The sequence below is a fragment of the Myotis daubentonii genome, chromosome 3 (assembly GCF_963259705.1).
Source record: "Myotis daubentonii chromosome 3, mMyoDau2.1, whole genome shotgun sequence".
NCBI classification, from domain to species: Eukaryota; Metazoa; Chordata; class Mammalia; order Chiroptera; family Vespertilionidae; genus Myotis; species Myotis daubentonii.
The window spans coordinates 45284050-45303754 of record NC_081842.1 but is presented as its reverse complement, the minus strand read 5'-3'; the positions used below and the strand labels follow the sequence as shown (position 1 = coordinate 45303754).

The 19705-nt window shown below is 40.2% G+C and overlaps 1 protein-coding gene across 1 annotated transcript in view; it reads right to left on the bottom strand.

Moving 5' to 3' along the window:
* The window catches only part of LOC132230206 (fetuin-B-like), a 29694-nt gene extending 10522 nt beyond the window's left edge, over nucleotides 1–19172 (bottom strand). Inside the window, exons 1-5 of the mRNA XM_059687305.1 lie at nucleotides 18881–19172; nucleotides 18444–18554; nucleotides 15813–15900; nucleotides 13527–13690; nucleotides 12693–12794 (exon numbers count right to left, since the gene is read on the bottom strand). Of these exons, the coding sequence (XP_059543288.1) occupies nucleotides 12693–12794; nucleotides 13527–13690; nucleotides 15813–15900; nucleotides 18444–18554; nucleotides 18881–19105 (690 nt within the window). The 5' untranslated portion in view covers nucleotides 19106–19172. The remainder of the gene's footprint in view (nucleotides 1–12692; nucleotides 12795–13526; nucleotides 13691–15812; nucleotides 15901–18443; nucleotides 18555–18880) is intronic.
* Nucleotides 19173–19705: the final 533 nt, after the last annotated feature.

Genomic DNA, 19705 nt, shown 5'->3' with positions numbered 1-19705 from the left:
TGATGAAAAACCCTGACCTAAATGACCAATCTCTATAACCCATGTCACTCCCTAAGCCCACCCAACTAACTAGTCCTATATAACCTTTGTTCTCCTGGGACACGCTCTCTCGCCTTACCGCTGCATCGGACAGAGGCTGGGAGCCAAACCTAGGTTTGATTAATAAGATTAATAAAGACTCCTTGCTTTTGCATCGGAAGAGGCTCCCTGGTGGTGTATTATTGGGGACCCCGAATTCTGGGCATAACAGGGTCACTTAAATAACTTGTTCTCAACTCTCATATAGAGCAGCCCTTTATGTATGTTTCATCTGAGTTAACTCTTGTGGATGAAAGGGGCCACATGCTAATCTGACAAGCTCAGGGAAGGCCTGCATGGCGGTCTTGCAAACTCAAAGACCTAAAGTAAGCACAAAGGATGGTCTGAAATTAAAACATTAACTAAAGGCAGTTTATAGTGGGTAGTCATGTCCTAGGCCAGTGATGGCGAACCTTTTGAACTCAGTGTGTCAGCATTTTGAAAAACCCTAACTTAACTCTGGTGCCATGTCACATATAGAAATTTTTTGATATTTGCAACCATAGTAAAACAAAGATTTATATTTTTGATATTTATTTTATATATTTAAATGCCATTTAACAAAGAAAAATCAACCAAAAAAATGAGTTTGTGTGTCATAGGTTCACCATCACTTTCCTAGGCCAATATCTTTCCTGACAAAGGTCAATCTTTACCTTAACTGAGCTTATTGTCTTTTTGCATTTAAGATAACCTACCTAAAATGTCAGGGTAACTTGTATCTTCCCCTTTTCTGGACCCCTCAGGGCACAACCAAATGTTTACAATTATCAATGGGATAATTGTAAGGACAGAGACCATAAATTCTTTCATTGTTATTGTTATCATGTTAATTGTTAACTGTAAACTATCCTGTACCCACCTAAGTACAAAAAAGTATACTTTTTGACATTAACTATCCTGTACCCAACTAAGTAAAAGAAGTATGTATCTATCAATTTACTTTTACTTTTTATTCAATCTCAGAGGTTCCCTCCCCCACAGCTTTGCTTTCTCCCACCTCCCTAATCTATCACCAATGGATTTTATGTAAACCACTTACATCTCCTCCTTTGATTGTAATGTATAAAACAAAGTGAAAAACTGCCATTCTCCTGAGCATTATCCAAAACCTTTGAGATTCTGCTTCTCAGGAAATGTGGACAGTTTGACTTAAATAAACTCACAAAAATTCTTTACAAGTTTGAATGCTTTCACGTTAACACTATTCTCAGAAAAAAAACCACTCTCGGCTCCTTCAACTTTTCTTTATTTAAAAAATAAAATAATTTTGTTTTCTTATTACACATGTAATAGTTATTTAGAATATGGATAAACAGAACGAAAATAAAAAGACCTATAATTGCACAGAAAGATATGATTTCTTTTCTTCTAATCTTTTTTTCCTGTGCATATATATAGTTTTTCTTCTAGAAAATAGGATTATAACTTACATATTATTTATAACCCCCTTTTGTCAGTTAATAATATGTTGTGAAAATCCTTTTATGGCATTGAATAGTCTTCTATGATCTTTTTAAAAATATGTTTTTATTGATTTTAGAGAGAGAGGAAGGGAGAGGAAGAGATAGAAACATAGATGAGAGAGAAACTTCATCATCATTTGGCTACCTCCTACACACCCCCTGCTGGGGTTTGAGCCTGCAATTGGGCATGTGCCCTGATCAGAAATCAAACCCACCATCTTCTGGTTCATGGATTGATGCTCAACCACTGAGCCACACCGACCAGGCTTCTATGATCTTTATAATGATTACCTAGTATTTCTCTGTTATTTAACAAGCTCTCTTTTGTTAGACACTAAATTGTATCTCATTTGTTTTGTTTAAACATTGAAGCTATATCTTTTTTTTATATACCTAGTTAACTTCTTAGGGTAAATTACTGGAAGAGAAATTTTAGAGTCACAGAGGATAGACATTTTCAAGTATAAATAGAATATTATAATAAAATGTTGCCTCAATTTCTAAAGAATTTTAAGAATACAGTATTCACATTGAATTTACTAAAATGTGTCTAAAGAGAATGCCTGAATATTACTCTATCACCCATCTCCAGACTATTTGAAGATAAGATTAGAAATTCTTCAGAGCGGGAAAAATCCATTAATGTGGAAAGTACTTGGGGAATGGTGCTTCAGCCCTTCCCTTCTCCTCTTCACCACCAAGTCACACAGAGAAAGGGCTCTGAGTGAACCTGCTGGAGAGACTGCAGGTACTGGTACCAAGTAGAGCCGGGCCCCTCCCACTCAGCCTGGGATTTGCTGAGCTATCATATTTCCTAGGCCTACGTGGTGCTGAAATTAAAGCAGACCACAAAAAGGGAGTTTGAAGGCATGCTTGATGTGTGAATCCTAGAGTTTAGGGACATATGAGCTATGGAGATAGGGATTTGTTTCTCTCTTAGAACATTCTAAGAGAGGATCTTGGTAAAGCAGCCTACCATGGTAAGAAGAAAGGGCAGCAAGGGAAGCCTGTTTCCACTGTCTGAGATAGTAAAAATCTGTGAAGTTTACATGGGACAAGCAAATGTCATATGTAGTATTCTTTTGAATGTGCCCACCTGAAGGGACTTTCAAATACAGGGCATTTAATAGTAAAATTTTGTGGGGGCTCTAAGAAGGGACAGTTCCAAGGAGCCAGCTGGAGAATACATCATCCTACTAGGAAAAGACCTCTGGATGAACTCACAGCTGTACAATCTGAGAGAACCAACACTGGAGCCTGTTTCATAGAAAGCCAGTGTAGACCAAGAGAAAACTACAACTGTAGGTTTAGTTGTGTAAAAAAACTTGGTACTCTCTTCTCTACTCCTCTCTCATTGTTCTTTGAACTTGGAAGATCCAGACTTAAGCAAAAGATTGCAGGAGGAAAAGAAAAAATGAAAGGACAGACTTTGATCCCTTCCTCACATCAGGTCTTAAGCTCTAGGTCAGGCTTGAGCTACAGAATGGGAAAACTTTGTATTAAATGTGAGATTTCTTGTTGTTTCAGAATTGACTGAACAGTCAATACCTGAAAGTGAATCTTAATTACCTAAGTGAAATTGTTTCTCTTTTTGAGTTTTTATCAAAAATGGGTGTTGAATTTTGTCAAATGCTTTTTCTGCATCAATTGATATGACCATGTGGTTTTTTTCTTTCAATTTGTTTATGTGATGTATCACGTTTATTGATTTGCGGATATTGTACCATCCTTGCATCCCTGGGATAAATCCTACTTGGTCATGGTGTATGATCTTTCTGATGTACTGCTGGATCCGATTTGCTAAGATTTTGTTGAGGATTTTGGCATCTATGTTCATGAGGGATATTGGCCTGTAATTCTCTTTCATTGTGTTGTCTTTACCTGGTTTTGGTATTAGGGTGATGCTGGCTTCATAGAATGAGCTTGGAAGTGTTCCTTCCTCTTGAATTTTTTGTAGTAGTCTGAGGAGGATAGGTTTTAGTTCTTCCTTGAATGTTTGGTAAAACTCCCCTGTGAAGCCGTCTGGTCCTGGGCTTTTGTTTGATGGAAGCTTTTTGATGACTGCTTCAATTTCTTCCATAGTTATTGTGTTTCTCTTTTTGAAAATAATCAGATAGCTAGGAGATCTGCCCAAGAAGTCATTGACAAGTGGGAAAAAGAGATTCCACAAAATAGGCTGAAGATGTTTTCCCAATTATTCCTTGACAAAATTGAGAATATTCAATTGACTGGTTGCAAAAGGCTTTTGAGAAACACACATAGGTTGAAAGTAAAAAGATGGAAAAAACTCACACTGTAAACAGTAACCAAAAGAGAGCTGGAATGATTATACAAATATTAGGCAAAATTGACTTTAAGACAAAAATTGTTACTAGAGAGAAGGAAAAACATTTTATAATGATAAAAAGTCAATTTATTAGAAAAACATGACAACTATACATATATATGACCTTCAACAAAGCCCCAAAGTACATTAGCCAAAACTAACAGATTCAAGGAAGATGTAGAAAATTCAACAGTAACAGTTTGAAACCTCACTTTCAATAATGGATAGAACAACTATGCAGAATATTAACAAGGAAACAGAAATTTTACACCACACTATAAACCAACTAACCCTGACAATTACCAAATGCTTCACCTAACAACAGCAAAATACACATTCTTCTCAAGTGTACATGGAACATTCTCCAGGATATTCCTTATTATAAACCATAAATTAAACTTTAGTAAATTTAAGAATTAAGATCATTCAAAGTACATTCTCCAACCACAATGAAATGTTTTTAGAAACAGAATAACAGAAGAAAATTAGGGAATTTCATATATATATAGAAATTAAGTAGCATACTTCTAAATAACCAATTTGTCAAAGAAGCTATCACAATGAAAATTGGAAAATACTTTCAGATGGATGGAAACAAAAACACAATGTACACAACTTGTTGAGAAGCTAAAAAATTCCTTCAAAAATAATTTATAGATGTAAAAAAGAGCCCTGGCCAGTTGGTTGAGCATCTTTCCAGGTATTCAAAGGTCGCTGGTTCGATTCCCACTCAGAAAACATACCCAGGTTATGGGTTTGATCCCCAGTAAGGATGTTTCTCTCTCTCTCTCTTTCTTCTCCCTTCCCTTCCTCTCTAAAATAAACAAAAATATATTTTTTGTAAAAAAGAAAAGAGAAAAAGATTACAAATCAATAACCTAAGCTCTACCTTAGAAAACTAGAAAAAGTAGAATAAAATAAGCCCAATGCAAACACAAAGAAGGCAAAAATCAAGAATAGAGAGGAAATAAACTAGGTGATAAAAAATAACACAAAGAAAATAAACAAAACTGAAAGTTGACTCCTTGAAAAGATCAATAAAATTGACAAAGCCCTAGACTGACCCCCCAAAAAAGACTCAAAATACTAAAATTAGAATTAAAGAGGGAACATTATTTCAGATCCTTCAAAAATAAAAAGGGAATACTGTAAACAACTATACTGGCAAATTAGATAACTTAGAAAAAATAGACAAATTCCTAGGAAGATACAAGCTACCAAAATCCACTAAAGAAGAAATCAAAAAATCTGAATAGACATAAGAGATTGAATTATTAGTCCAAAAAAAACTTCCCACAAAGAATAGCTCAGGCCCAGATGGCTTTATTGGTGAATTCTACCAAACAGTTGAAGAAGAATGAATACCAACAAACTCTTCCAAAATAAAATAGGAGAAAATTTTCAACTCATTCTATGAGGCCAATGTTAAACTCATATTTAAAATAGGGCAGAGACAACACAAAAATAAACTATAGATCAGTATCTCCTATGAATATAGATGAAAATCTTTTTTAAAATACTGACAAATGGAATTCAGCAACATCTAAAAAGTATTGTACACTATGATCAATTGGGATTCATTCCCAAAGTGCAAGACTGTATTAATATAGAAAAATCAATCATTGCTATATATAATACTAATAGATTAAAAGGGGGGAAATCAAATGATTGTCTCATTAACACAGAAAAAGCATTTGACAAACTTTAACACTCTCTCTTGATAAAAATATTCAACAAACTAACAATAGAAGAAAACTTTCTCAACTTGATAAACAGTATCTATGAAAAACCTAGTCAACATCATATTAAATAATGAAATACTGAATCCTTCCCTCCCTAAAAACAGGAATAAGATAAGGATATCTGTTCTCCCCACCTCTATTTAACATTGCACTGGAAGTTCTAGCCAGGAATATTAGTCAAATCAATGAATAAAGGCATGCAGATTGGAAAGGAAGAAGTAAACTATTTCTATTTGCAGATGACATGATCTTGCACATATATAGAAAATCTTAAGGAATCTATTGGAAAACTATTAGAACTAATAAATGAGTTTGGCAAGGTTGCAAGATACAGATCAATATATAAAAATCAATTTTATGTCTATAAACTTGCTATGAATAATCCAAAAATAAAATTAAGAAGACAAATATATGTTGGTAGCATCAAAGAGAATAAGATATTTAGGTGTACAAATAAATACAAGTCTTATACACAGAAAACTACAACACATTGTTGAAAAAAATTAAGTTCTAAAAAAATGGAAAGACATCCATATTCATAGATTGGAAGACTTAATATTTTTAAGATGACAATACTTCCCATATTGATCTACAGATTCAATGCAACCAATCCCTCTCAAATAACCAACTCCGTTTTCTTTTAATCCTTACCCAAGGACATATTTTTATTGATTTGAGAGAGAGAGAGAAAAGGAGAGAGAGAGAAGCATTTACATGAGAGAGAAACATTGATCAATTGCCTCCTGTAAACACTCTAACTGGGGATCAAACTCACAATGTACTAGTAGGTATGTGCCCTGACAAGGAATCGAACTTGCAACCTTTTGGTATACATGATGATGCTCCAGCCAACTGAGCTACACAAGCCAGGGCTCCAATTGCCTTTTTAAAAATAAAAACTAACAAGCTGATCCTAAAATTGTTGTAAGAATTCAAGGAATCTAGAATACCCAAACCAATCTTGAATGAGAGCAAGGAGGACTCACATTTCCCAATGTTAAAACTTACTACAAAGCTATAATATTTAAGATAGAGTGGTAGTGGTGTAAGAATAGATATATAGATCAGTGGAATAAAATTGAGAGTATAGAAATAAACCCTTATACTTATGGTCAATTGATCTTCTTAAAGTATGCAAGACAATTAAATGGGGGAAGAAATAGTCCTTTCAACAAATAGTGCTGGGACACCTGGATATCCACATGCAAAAGAATAAAGTTGAGTCTCCTACCTCTCATCATATACAAAAATTAACTAAAATTGGGTCATAGATAAGAGATAAAACTATAAAACCATTGGCTGAATCCATAGGAGTAAATAAATCTTACTGATTTTGGATTAGGCAATGGTGTTTTAAGTATGACATCAAAAGCACATTCAACAAAAGAAAAAATATACAACTACAACTTCATCAAAATTAAAGACTTTGTACTTCAAAAAACATCATCGAGGAAATGAAAAGACAATCCAGACAACGGAAAAAATATTTGAGAACCACATATCTGATGAGGAGATTGTATACAGAATATGCACAGAACTCTTACACATCAACTATAAAAAATAAATAGGCCAATTTTAAAATGGACAAAGGATTTGAATAGATTTCTCCAAAGAACATATACAATTGTACAGTAAGCACATTGAAAAGATCCTCAACATCATTAGCCATGAGGAAAATGCAAATAACAACCAAAATAAAATATTACCTCATACCCAGTAAGATGGCTATAATAAAAAGACAGATAATAATAATAAGCATTGGCATGTGTGTAGAGAAATTAAACCCTCCTACATTGCTGATGGGTTTATAAAACTGGTGCAGTCACTTTTCACAATTAGTCAAAAGGTTAAACATAGAGTTCTCATATGACCCAGCAATCCCAGTCCAAGGTATATACCCAAGAGAAATGAAAACATATGTATCCATAAAAACTTGTACAGAAATGTTCATAGCAACATTATTCATAATAGCTCAAATGAGGAAACCCAAATATGCATCAACTGATGAATCAATAATATGTGGTATATACCTACAATTAAATATTATTTGATAATTAAAAGAAATGAAGCACTCATACATTCTACAAAATGGATAAACCTTAAAAATGTTATGTTAGCCCTAACCGGTTTGGCTCAGTGGATATAGTGTCGGACTGTGGACTGAAGGTCCCAGGTTAGATTCCGGTCAAGGGCATGTACCTTGGTTGTGGGCACATTCCCAGCGGGGGTGGGGGGGTTGCAGGAGGCAGCTGGTAGATGTTTCTCTCTCATCGATGTTTCTAACTCTCTATCCCTCTCCCTTCCTCCTTGAAAAAAATCAATAAAATATATTTTTTTTAAAAATGTTAAGTGGGAGGAACTAAGATGGCGGCATAGATAAACACCGGGAAATTGCTGCCTCCCACAACAATTGAAAAATACCACAAAAGGACAGAGTGGACATCATCCAGAAATACAGGAATGCTGGCTGAGTGTAAATTCTACAACTAGGAGGAAAGAAAAGCACACTGAGAGCCAGAGGAGCTGCGGAGGTTAAGTACAGAGGTACGGCGGCTTGCGCGCGCGGAAACGGGGTGGCACCTGAGGACGCGGCTATCTTTTTGAATCCAGAGGGAGTCACAAGCTCCCGACTGCTCTGAACTCCGGTTCCGGGAAGTCTCTGGGGACCCAGGACTCATACGGGAAAAAGCTGGGCTGTCTGGCAGCGGGCGAACTTGAGGGCGGCTTTCCCTCAGAGGTGCTTGCAGCAATTATCGGGTCACTGAGACGCGCGACTCCTTAGGGCTGGGCTGAGAATCAGCCATAGCTGCTTGCTCCGCCCTTTGATTCCCTGAGACCCCGCCCCACCCAGGCTGCGGCAGAGTCTTTTGCATGTGAATGTACCTAACTGCAGCTGGGCTAGGCAGACCCAGAACTTCCAAGAGAAGGCCCAAGGCCCCGCAGCGGCTTGCATTGCTTCACAGCTGAGCCTCTTCGTGGCTCCTGCTGTGTGGGCTCAGGCAGAGGCTGAATTAGCACCTCCTTAGATCCAGGAGCCACTGTACCCAGTGGTCAGAGGGGGACCATCCAGATTGCAACTCCTCAGATCCATAAGGGACACAGTCAGGAAGCAGACTAAGTGAGCACCAAAGCCCCACTGAAGCAAGTCTTGCCCCAGAAGGGTGTCTTCAGCACAGAAGTTCTCCCACTTCAGACACAGCTGATTCTCACAGCCAATTGACCTGGAGGTCAATTCCTCCCAGTGATCCTGCAACAACCAAGGCATAACTACAACAAGACTGTGCACAAAGCCCACAAGGGGGTGCACCAAGAGTGTCCACCTCAGGCAACTGGGGAGGCTGAGCCACTGGGCCCTACAGGACACCTGGCACACAGGGCCACTCTATCAACACAGGGAAGCAGCCAAAATGCGGAGACAAAGAAACAGGTCACAAATGGCAGAAATGGAGGAAAGCGAACGACTGGATATAGAGTTCAAGGCCATGTTTATAAGGTTTTTTAAGAATTTTATGGAAACCGCCGATAAATTTAATGAATCCCTCAATAAGTATAGTGAGACCCTGGAGGACATGAAAAAGGACCAACTAGAAATTAAGCATACACTGACTGAAATAAAGAATAATTTACAGAGATCCAACAGCAGACAAGAGGATCCCAAGAATCAAGTCAAAGATTTGAAATACAAAGAAACAAAAAATACCCAATTGAAAAAGAAAAAAGAAAAGAGATTCCAAAAATATGATGATAGTGTAAGGAACCTCTGGGACAACTTCAAGCGTACCAACATCAGAATTATAGGGGTACCCAGAAGGAGAGAGAGGGCAAGATATTGAAAACCTATTTGAAGAAATAATGACAGAAAACTTCCCCTACCTGGTGAAAGAAATGGACTTACAAGTCCAGGAAGCGCAGAGAACCCCAAACAAAAGGAATCCAAAGAGGACCACACCAAGACACATCATAATTAAAATGCCAAGAGCAAAAGATAAAGATAGAATCTTAAAAGCAGCAAGAGAAAGACAGTCAGTTACCTACAAGGGAGTACCCATACGACTGTCAGCTGATTTCTCAACAGAAACCATGCAGGCCAGAAGAGAGTGGCAGGAAATATTCAAAGTGATGAATAGCAAGAACCTGCAACCAAGATTACTTTATCCAGCAAAGCTATCATTCAGAATAGAAGGTCAGATAAAGAGCTTCACAGATAAGAAAAAGCTAAAGGAGTTCATCACCACCAAACCAGCATTATATGAAATGCTGAAAGGTATTCTTTAAGAAGAGGAAGAAAAAAAAAGGAACTCTTACCATTTGCCACAGCGTGGATGGAACTGGAGAGCGGATAAATACCACAGGATCTCACTCATTTGTGGAATATAATGAACAACATAAACTGATGAACAAGGACTGATCCAGAGACGGAGAGGCATTGTTTGGACTGTCGGGCCTTGGAGGGAAGGTAGGGGAGGGTGGGGGTAAGGGGGAAAGATCAACCAAAGGACTTATATGCAAGCATATAGGCCTAACCAATGGACACGGACAACCGGGGGGTGAGGGTATGAGCGGGGGGGGGGGGGGGGAGGTAGAGGGTAACGTGGGGACAAGGACACATATGTAATATCTTAATCAATAAAAAATATATTAAAAAAAAAAATAAAGGTCCCGGAACATAATAGGTGCTCGAAAAAAAAAAATGTTAAGTGAAAGAAGACAGATTGAAAAGGCCATACAGTATGATTCCTTTATATGAAATGTTCAGATAAAGGTAAAGTCACAGAGATAGCAAATAGATTAGTGGATTCCATGGGCATGGGTAAAGGACTAAGGAGAGTGATTGCTAATGGGTATGGAGTTTCTTTGAAAACTGATGAAAATATTCTAAAATTAAATACTGTTGGTGGTGGCACAACTCTGAGAATACACTAAAATGTCACTAAATTGTATAGGTTAAAAGGGTGAATTTAATGGTGTATGAATTATGTCTTAATAAAGCTGTTATTATAAATTAGAGGCCCGGTGCACAAAAATTTGTGTACTCGGGGGGTAGAGATGGTACCTCAGCCAGGCCTGTGCCCTCTAGCAGTCTGGGACCCCTCGGGAGATAACGACCTGCTGGCTTAGGCCTGCTCCCAGTGGCAGAGGGCAGGCCCAATCCCTAGGTGCAGCCCTTGGTTAGGCTCAGAACAGGGCTGATTGGGGAGTTGGGGCGCCGCCCCCTGTCATGCACAGAGCAGGGCAGATCAGGAGGTTGCGATGCCACCCTCAGTCATGCTAAGGGTAGGGCCGATTGGGGGGTTGGGGCATCGCCCCCTGTCACACTCAAGGCAGGGTCGATGGGGAGGTTGCGGCGCCACCCCCTGTCATGCACAGAGCAGTGCCGATCAGGGGGTTGAGGTGCTGCCCCCTGTCACTCACAGAGGAGGGCCCATCGGGGGGGTTGGGGCTCCATACCCTCTCACTCACAGAGCAGGGTCGATCAGGGGGTTGGGAAGCTCCCCCCTGTCACGCACAGAGCAGGGCCAATCAGGGGGTTGAGGAGCTCCCCCCTGTCAATCACAGAGTAGGGCCAATAGTGGAGTTGGGGCACCGCCCCCTGTCACACACAGAGCAGGGCGGATCAGGGGGTTGGGGCGCCACACCCTGTCACACTCAGGGCAGGGCCGATGGGGAGGTTATAGCTCTACCCTATCACACACAGAGCAGGGCCCGTGGGGGGTGGAGGGAGTTGAGACACCGCAACCTGTCACACACAGAGCAGGGCTGATCAGGGCTTTGGGGTGCCTTCCCCTGTCACGAACAGAGCAAGGCAGATAGGGAGGTTGTGGCCCCGCCCACTGTCACACACAGAGCCAAAGGGCGATCAGGGGGTTTGGGCGCTGCCCCCTGTCACACTGATCCCGGTGCCGGTGATCCCGGTGCTGGGAGGCATATTACCCTTTTACTATATAGAATAGAGGCCTGGTGCATGGGTTGGGGCTGGCTGGTTTGCCCTGAAGGGTGTCCTGGATCAGGGTGGGTGTCCCGCTTGGGTGCCTGGCAGCCTGGGTGAGGGGCTCATGGCTGTTTGCAGCTGGTCACACACCCTTCAGGGTGGGGGTCCCCACAGGGGTGCCTGGCCAGGCTGGGTGAGGGGCTGCAGGCTGTTTTCAGGCTAGCGGGTGACTGAAGTTCCCAACCGCTCCTTTTTTTCTTTTTTCTTTTATTCTGGGCCAGCTTTAGCTCTGAGGCTTGGCTCCAGCTCTGAGGCCTCGGCTGCTGAAAGCAGGTATCTGGTTTGTTTGGGTTCTATAATTGAAACACTGTTTCAACTCCAGCTCTGAGATCCCGGCTGGCAGAAAGCAGGTTTCTGGGGTTTTGTTTAGCTTCTATATTTGTTACAATGTTTCAAACTGCAAGCTCAGAGGCCGGCAAGGCAGGCGGGGAATGTTGCAGTCCTCCGTCACTGAAGCAAGCAAGCCTCATGTTCGCTTCAAGCTGCCTGGCTGCCAGCCGCCATCTTGGCTGGCAGGTAATTTGCATATTGTCCTGATTAGCCAATGGGAAGTGTAGTGGAGGTATAGCTAATTACCATGTTTCTCTTTTATTAGATAGGATAAGTAAATAAATGGGAAAAGACTTTGAGGCATTTTGTCCAATTGTGTTACAACATGTTGTGCCAACTGGCATTCCCACCAGGTATGTCAGATGGCTTCAAGGCACCCTCTTAATCTTGGATGAATTCTTTCAAAGACATCCTGTTTGACTTTGTCCTTCTTAAAGAGTGGCCCAAGGAATAAAACTGTATTCTAAATGTAACTGGATTTGTTCAGATATAAGTAGGACCACAATCAACCACTGAGAAGGTTTCTCTATATTTTACAGCATCTATGATCTTTTACTGCAAAGGCATAACATTGCAGATGAAAATTGCATTTACAATAAAATATTATTGCATCTGAGCCACCTCAACCTCTAATTAGTCAGTTACTCCTTGAGGAGAAGAAAAGTGTCTTTGACAGCTCATACATAATTTATGCTCAATCATACTTATAGATGATCTGGGAACACAAATCTTAAATTATGAAGACATTCAGGAATACTCACCCCATAGTGAGTGGGCTGATATCCACAACTGCTGGCTTCCGTTTTGATACATGGTGACTCTTTGATTAAATATTCCACAAAGTAGGAGAGGCCATACATCCACTGGTATGAGACAAGAGTTGAGAAATAAAAATCAAACCTCTCTATGTAGAGAAACAACTGAGGTTTGGCAGCATTATATTTATAGAAATCGTACATTCCCTGAGTCATTGTCAACACAGGTCTCCTGTTGTCCCTGTAATTCCCACCATGATCAAACACCCTATTATGATTTTGTTATTTAGAAAACATAATCAGCATTCCTTTCTTCCCTTTTAGGGATTTGAATGGGTTCTAATAACCTTCCCTTGGGTGAGCTTAATTTTCTTCAAGCAGTTTTGTTTTTAGATTAGTATTTCTTTATATGATAGATATCAACATAATTCAAATACAGATGAGCCTCCATTTCTCCTAATCCACAAAACTCAACATCCACTCCAGGCCTTAACATGGAGCAGAAGCTGACCTGCTAAATGAGATCCATGGTCAATCAGATATGAGAATGTAGCAGAAAATAGTGAACCTGGGTAGAATAAACCAAGGAGACTCTGAGTCCATTTCCATTCATGCCTTAAAGGCAATGAGGTAAAATAAAATCTCACAACTCTTGTGGAAATTTTATGGAATAACTTAGAAACTGAAACATAATTGATTGAATGTGCTTCAGGTCTACCAAAGCAGGGAGTAAAGATTGGATTATGACCAAAGAAGTGCCTTAATATTCTCCTCTCAGTTTAGAAATCAATAGCAACAGTCATGAGACATTGTTGGTGTAACTGGGCATTTCCACCTCACCTGGTTAGAAGCTTTGGTGACTTTGACAAGAGAATATTGCCCTGATTCACTGTCCTTGTTGAAACTTGCAAGCGTCTCAGTGGCAGTCTCCAGAACTTCGGGATCTGACAAGTTAGTGGGGGATGGGCAGTCGGGACACATTCTCCAAATCTTTCTTCGAGAAACTGTTGATGCCAAAGAGAGTAGTTTAAAAATAAAGCTCCTTAATTGTTTTTAATCCTATAAATCATATGACCACAGCAGAAGCAGAGATTAAATTAAAAAAGATATTCGGTTTTGGCAAGGATGGCGTGGAAAAGGCATTATCTGGAATGAAAGTTAGCTATCAGCAGTGAGTTTTCTGCAATGAGCATGCATTCCTTCAATAATGTACTGAAAAATCTAAGCAAAATTTATTTTTACCTAACACAAATGTATTTATGCTCAGAATTTTGTTCAAAACACATATGTGTTTATATTGATACAAAAACCTTCCCCCCTATTAGTAGCTCAATACCTTCTATCATTATTGCCTCTGTAAACCAGCTGAGTATCTTAAAAGGTTGGGATCTTATTATTGGTATGTCTTATTCATTTCTTAGTCTCCAACACCTAAGATAATGTAAGTGCTTTGCAAATGCTCATTGAGTGAATAAATGAGTGACATGTTAAAGGTGAAAGCACTCTCTCTCTCTGATTCAAAAATGTAAGTCAGGCAGAAATTGGCCAACTCATTGTATGATTGGCTAGAATAATCATTCTAATGGTACAGGCAGAATTTCTGACTGGGGGTTACAAAACTAGTGTGAAAGTTAGGGTAGGAACTTCTCTGCAAGTTTTTATAGAGCAAAACAGTTGATGAATCGTGCATTTATATGAGTGTATTTAGCTATTCTTTGGGGGAGTTACATCCACAGTTTGTCACTCGTGGCACCAACCCTATGTGTCACTTTCTTTTTTTTTTTTTTTAAATATATTTTATTGATTTTTCACAGAGAGGAAGGGAGAGAGATAGAGAGTTAGAAACATCGATGAGAGGGAAACATCGATCAGCTGCCTCCTGCACATCTCCTACTGGGGATGTGCACGCAACCCAGGTACATGCCCTTGACCGGATTCGAACCCAGGACCTCTCAGTCCACAGGCCGACGCTCTATCCACTGAGCCAAACCAGTTTCGGCAATGTGTCACTTTCTGACCTCCCATACCTCTGGTACCTGTGACTTTTGAGTCCTGATCTGTTTTACTAGTTGTTGTTTTCTAATTTAAGTAAGTCTCATCTTCTCAACCAGGAAGCTTCAACTGTGGCTAATACAACATTTGTTCTGTTGCCTTGTCCCTCAAAGGAACCAACAGCAGTGTTATGACCTGGAGCTTGTTAGAAATGCAGACTCTCGGGCCCCACCACAGATCTGTGGAATGAAAGTCTGTACTCGAACAAGATCCACCAGGGGAGTCACATGCACATATCCAAGTAGCCATATCCAATTTGACAAGTAGCCATATCCAATTTTCCTATGCCTTGGATGCTTGCTTTCCAAAGAGAATGATCCAGAATGAATACATATGCATATTTGAAATGTCATTAGTTTCATCCTCATTCTTAGTTCATTTGCTCAACAATATTATGGACTCCTTACACTTGTAAGGGACTTGGGGGAGGCTGTAGCAGGAAGAACGAAGGTATAAAATATTCTGCATGAAATAAGATAGAAGACTTCAAATCAAGGCAGTGCATGGTCTGTGCTCCATGAGTGGTTAGATTTAAGTTTCATAGGATGAGAGCAGGAGAGTTTGTTCCTTTCCTGAATAGAGAACACTATAGAGAACACTGGCAGTGGACCTTAAAGAATAAATATGAGTTACAAGGGTGTGGGTACCAGGGGAGGGCATCCTCAGCGAGGGAAAGGTACAAGCAAGATGCAGAGATTGGAAAGTGCAATGTGTATTCAGAAAAGAGTGGGATTTTCAGTTGAATGAAGTACAAAGGTGATATAGTCAGGGAGGTAATGGCAGAGATAGCTAGAAAGGGAGCCTGGGGACCAGTGTAGAGATGATCCCATTTATGTCAGACTAAAAATTTAGGATTTAATTCAATATTCATGAATAAAACTATTGCAGGTAATTTAGGAAGACTAATTATGGGAAGAAGAGCAGTGCAAGTTGAATTTCACAGGGGAGGCAAGTATCAGATACATTAAGAACCTGGCCTTGGTATGAATAGGAAATAAGAACAGGAGCATAGCCCTGCTTAATTCACTTTTTTCATCTTTCATTAAAATAAACAAAATAAGAGCGCTCTCTTACCTGGGCGAAGAGTACAGTTATAAGCAAGTAAATAAAGAATTCTTAGTGGCATGTTCATATAATATAATGCTTTGCATTTGCCATAAACCTGGAACCAACAAACATATTTTATGACATCATGGTACAAACTCTGACTTTTTAAAATACCCCCCAAAATGAAATTGGACTTTTTATTTTTAAATATATTTTTATTTCTTTCAGAGAGGAAGGGAGAGGGAGAGAGAGATAGAAATATTGATTGACTGCCTCCTGCATGCCCCCTACTGGGGATCGAGCCTGCAACCCTTGACATCTGCCCTGACCAGGAGTTAAACCATGACCTCCTGGTTCATAAGTCGATGCTCAAGCACTGAGCCATACCAGCCAGGCTGCACATTTTCTTTTTAAATAATGAAAAATTTAAGGTCAATTTTGGTGGCTTTGAGAGTGAGAAACTGCCAGGGGGTAGTTTCAAACAATTTAAACTTCTCCTGGGACACAGCTATACTATATTTCCCAGCTTCCCTCCCAATTAGGTGTGACTGTGTATAACTGAGTTCTAACCACAAAAAGGTGAGCAGAAGTGGCTGTAACCACTTCCAGGATGGCTCATGAAGATCTCCTATGTGCCATCTGTCCACCATGCTTTTTCTATTTCTATAGCTTGATGTAGATGAGCATGGTGACCACAGAAGCCATTAGTTGAAGGTGGCAGAGTCTAGAGCCACATGTGGAAGGAACCCGGGTCTCCAAGTCATTCCTAGAGGAAAGCCTCCTCTTGAATAAGAATTTCTGTTTTGAATTTATATGAATAAGAAATAAACTTCTATCATGTTGGAATCAGTATATACTTTTTGGACATGTGTTTTAGCAGCTAGTGTAACCTTGATAAATATAATTTACAACAGGGTAAATGAGACTCCCAGAAACACCTCTTTAAAATCAGATATAAACTGATTAACAAAAATAGGTACAGAGGCAGAGCAGCATTGAACAGACTGTCAAACTACAGTGGGAAGCCCAGGGAGGGTTGGGAGGGGTGGGAGGGGTGGGTAAGAGATCAACTGAAGGACTTGTATGCATGCATATAAGCATAACCAATGGACACAAGACACTGGGGGGTAAGGGAGGCCAGGGGGATGTCAAGGGGGAGGGGGGGTGCAGAAGGAGACATATGTAATGCTCTTTGTAATACTTTAGGCAATCAAAAAAATTTAAAAAAAAGAAATATGAAAAAAAATCAGATAGATGCAGTTTGACAAATCTGGTTACATGATAAGAAAAGACATCTTGATCAAATAGCTTACTTCTAAACACAATCATGTACTCAAAAGTGTCATATCAATAAATGGAAATAACTCAGGATAATTGAGAACAAATAAAAATTATTATTTCCAAGCCTCTTCAATGGTCATCTTTAAAAGGATCAATTCTCAGGCCCTTTAGGTCCTATGATTCCAGAAAATTCTTCCACAGCACCTCTGAGAGCTTCAACTGTAAGCCTTTCCATTCCCCAGCCTCAAACTTCATATTAGTATTCATTAAAACAAAAAAAGCAAAAAACAAACAAACAAAAAACCCAAACAAATAAAAAGCTCTTCCTTTACTGCTTCCACAGTCTTCCTTAAACACACATCCAGAGCACTACAGCTCAGACCTTCTTCTCACAATTTAAACACAGGCTTAGAGCCTACAGAAGGGTCTTGGAACTAGGAAACAATTTGGGGATCACAACCCCAGTGGGACTCTCATAAATTCCCCCAAATTAAACTCTGTTTTTTCTAATAGAATTGGAATAACCACAGGGTCACCACTGTCAAGAGATTATAAAGAAGGATATTTAAAAGATGGCCAGGGCCCCGCCCTGCCCACATGGTTCAGTGGTTGAGTGTTGACCTATGAACCAGGAGGTCACAGTTCAATTCCTAGACAGGGCATATGCCCAGGTTTTGGACTCTATCCCCAGTGTGGAATATGCAGGAGAAACCCAGTGTCAGATGTGCAGGAGGCAGCCAATCAATGATTCTCTCTAATCACTGATGTTCCTATTTCTTTCTCCCTCTCCCCTCCTCTCTGAAATCAATAAACATACACTGAGTGGCCCGATTATTATGACCACCCCTCAGTACAATGAATTGAATTAGATATGCAAATAATAATAAAACCTTGAGAGTATTTGCTTAGAAAGTTTTCAATATTCAGTATTTTTGGAAGTGTCAATAAAGTACTGATGGGGTGATGATAATAATCCGGCTGGTCATAATAATCTGGGCACTCAGTGTATATTTAAAAAAAAATAAAATATGGCCAGAGACATAGACACATGGAACAAACTGATGAATCTCAGAGGGAAGGCAGGGCTAGGTAGGTGGTGGGAAGAGATTAACCAAAGAACTTATATGCATATATGCATAACCCATGGACACAGACAATAGTGTGGTAAAGGCCTTGGGCAGGGGGCAGGGGGCAGGGGGCAGGGGCAGACTAGAGAGGGTAAATGGGGTGGGGGTGGGGGGAATGAGACATCTGTAATACTTTCAACAATAAAGATAAATTTTAAAAATAAAAGATGGCACACAATGAGTAATCTTCACCCTGTAGACAGAGGACACCCTGTTTCTCCCCTAAAGTTCCTGGGATACAAACACTTACCTGTTCATGCAGGAGCCTCTCCTCACAGTCCCACCATGGCTTCTTGCTGAGCACATGGCAGGTAGTATCCAGTACGTCCAGTGTGAAATAGAACAGAGATCCCAGACCCTCCTGTGGGAAGGGGTGAAAAAATGTACCACAGCCCACATGAAGCAGAAACCCCTAAAGACAGGTCAAAAATGTTTCTGATTTATGGCGGAACCAGTGGCTATCATATTTTTGATGATGTCTTATAGACTATGGGACACTGGACAAGTGTCAGAGTAAGATACTATTAGCACTTGTTCCTGTTAACAGTAAAAGCATGTAGTACAACCCAGCAGAGGGGAGCAGAGACTTCTCAGCAGGTCTCCAAGTTGGAAAGCATCTGCCAATATTTGTCCCTGGCCTATGCAGCTTGTGCAAACACCTGTCCCAGGTAGGGGATTGTCACTTGCCTGTCTGTGTTCTTGGACAGCGCTCACTCGGTTGAGGCTCAGCACATAGCCTTCCTTTAGGTCGTTATTGATGTCCTGCAGGACAGATGATGCCATAGCCAGCATATCTGCATCATTGCAGCCACGAAGGAGGAAAGGCAAGTGGCTGGGGACCTTCAGGGGCACAGATGTAGTGGTGCAGCTCACGGCCAAGGTGCAGAGCACCAGGAGTCGGAGTAGACCCATTCTGTGGGGAACAAGACCAGGATGGTTCAGTATGTGGAGCTGCAAGGATGGGATACTTATAGGTCTCTGTAAGGCCAAATTGAGTTGTTTTATAATCACAATCTGAACCTTGGACCAGAATTTAAAACACAATGTCCCATTTTATCTCCTTGAACTCTAAATGTGGATTTCCATGAGTCAGCACTTTGGATGGGATTTGCCAATGTCTTAATCTTAGACAGCTGAGCAAACTCATATTCATGCGTACATGTAAGCAAAATTACGTATCCTAAACCTTTCCCTAGAAATCATAATAAACACTCAGGTTAAGGCTCCTAAGAGGTCATGATTGGATTCTGGTTTGCCTCCTTGGTTCCAAATGAATCAGAATATACAAACTGTCCTATTCTCCCATTTCCCCTAGCACCTTCCCTCCAGCTGATGTCCTGGGCCACACCAATAATTACTCCAGGCTTGGAGCCTGGGGTCATGGTTTATGGTACCAATTGTAGTAGTTGAATTCATACTTCTTGCCTAGCCTTCCATGTTCACCATTCTTGTTAGATCAGGAAAAAAGGCTCTAACCCAGGGGTGGGCAAACTTTTTGACTTGAGGGCCACA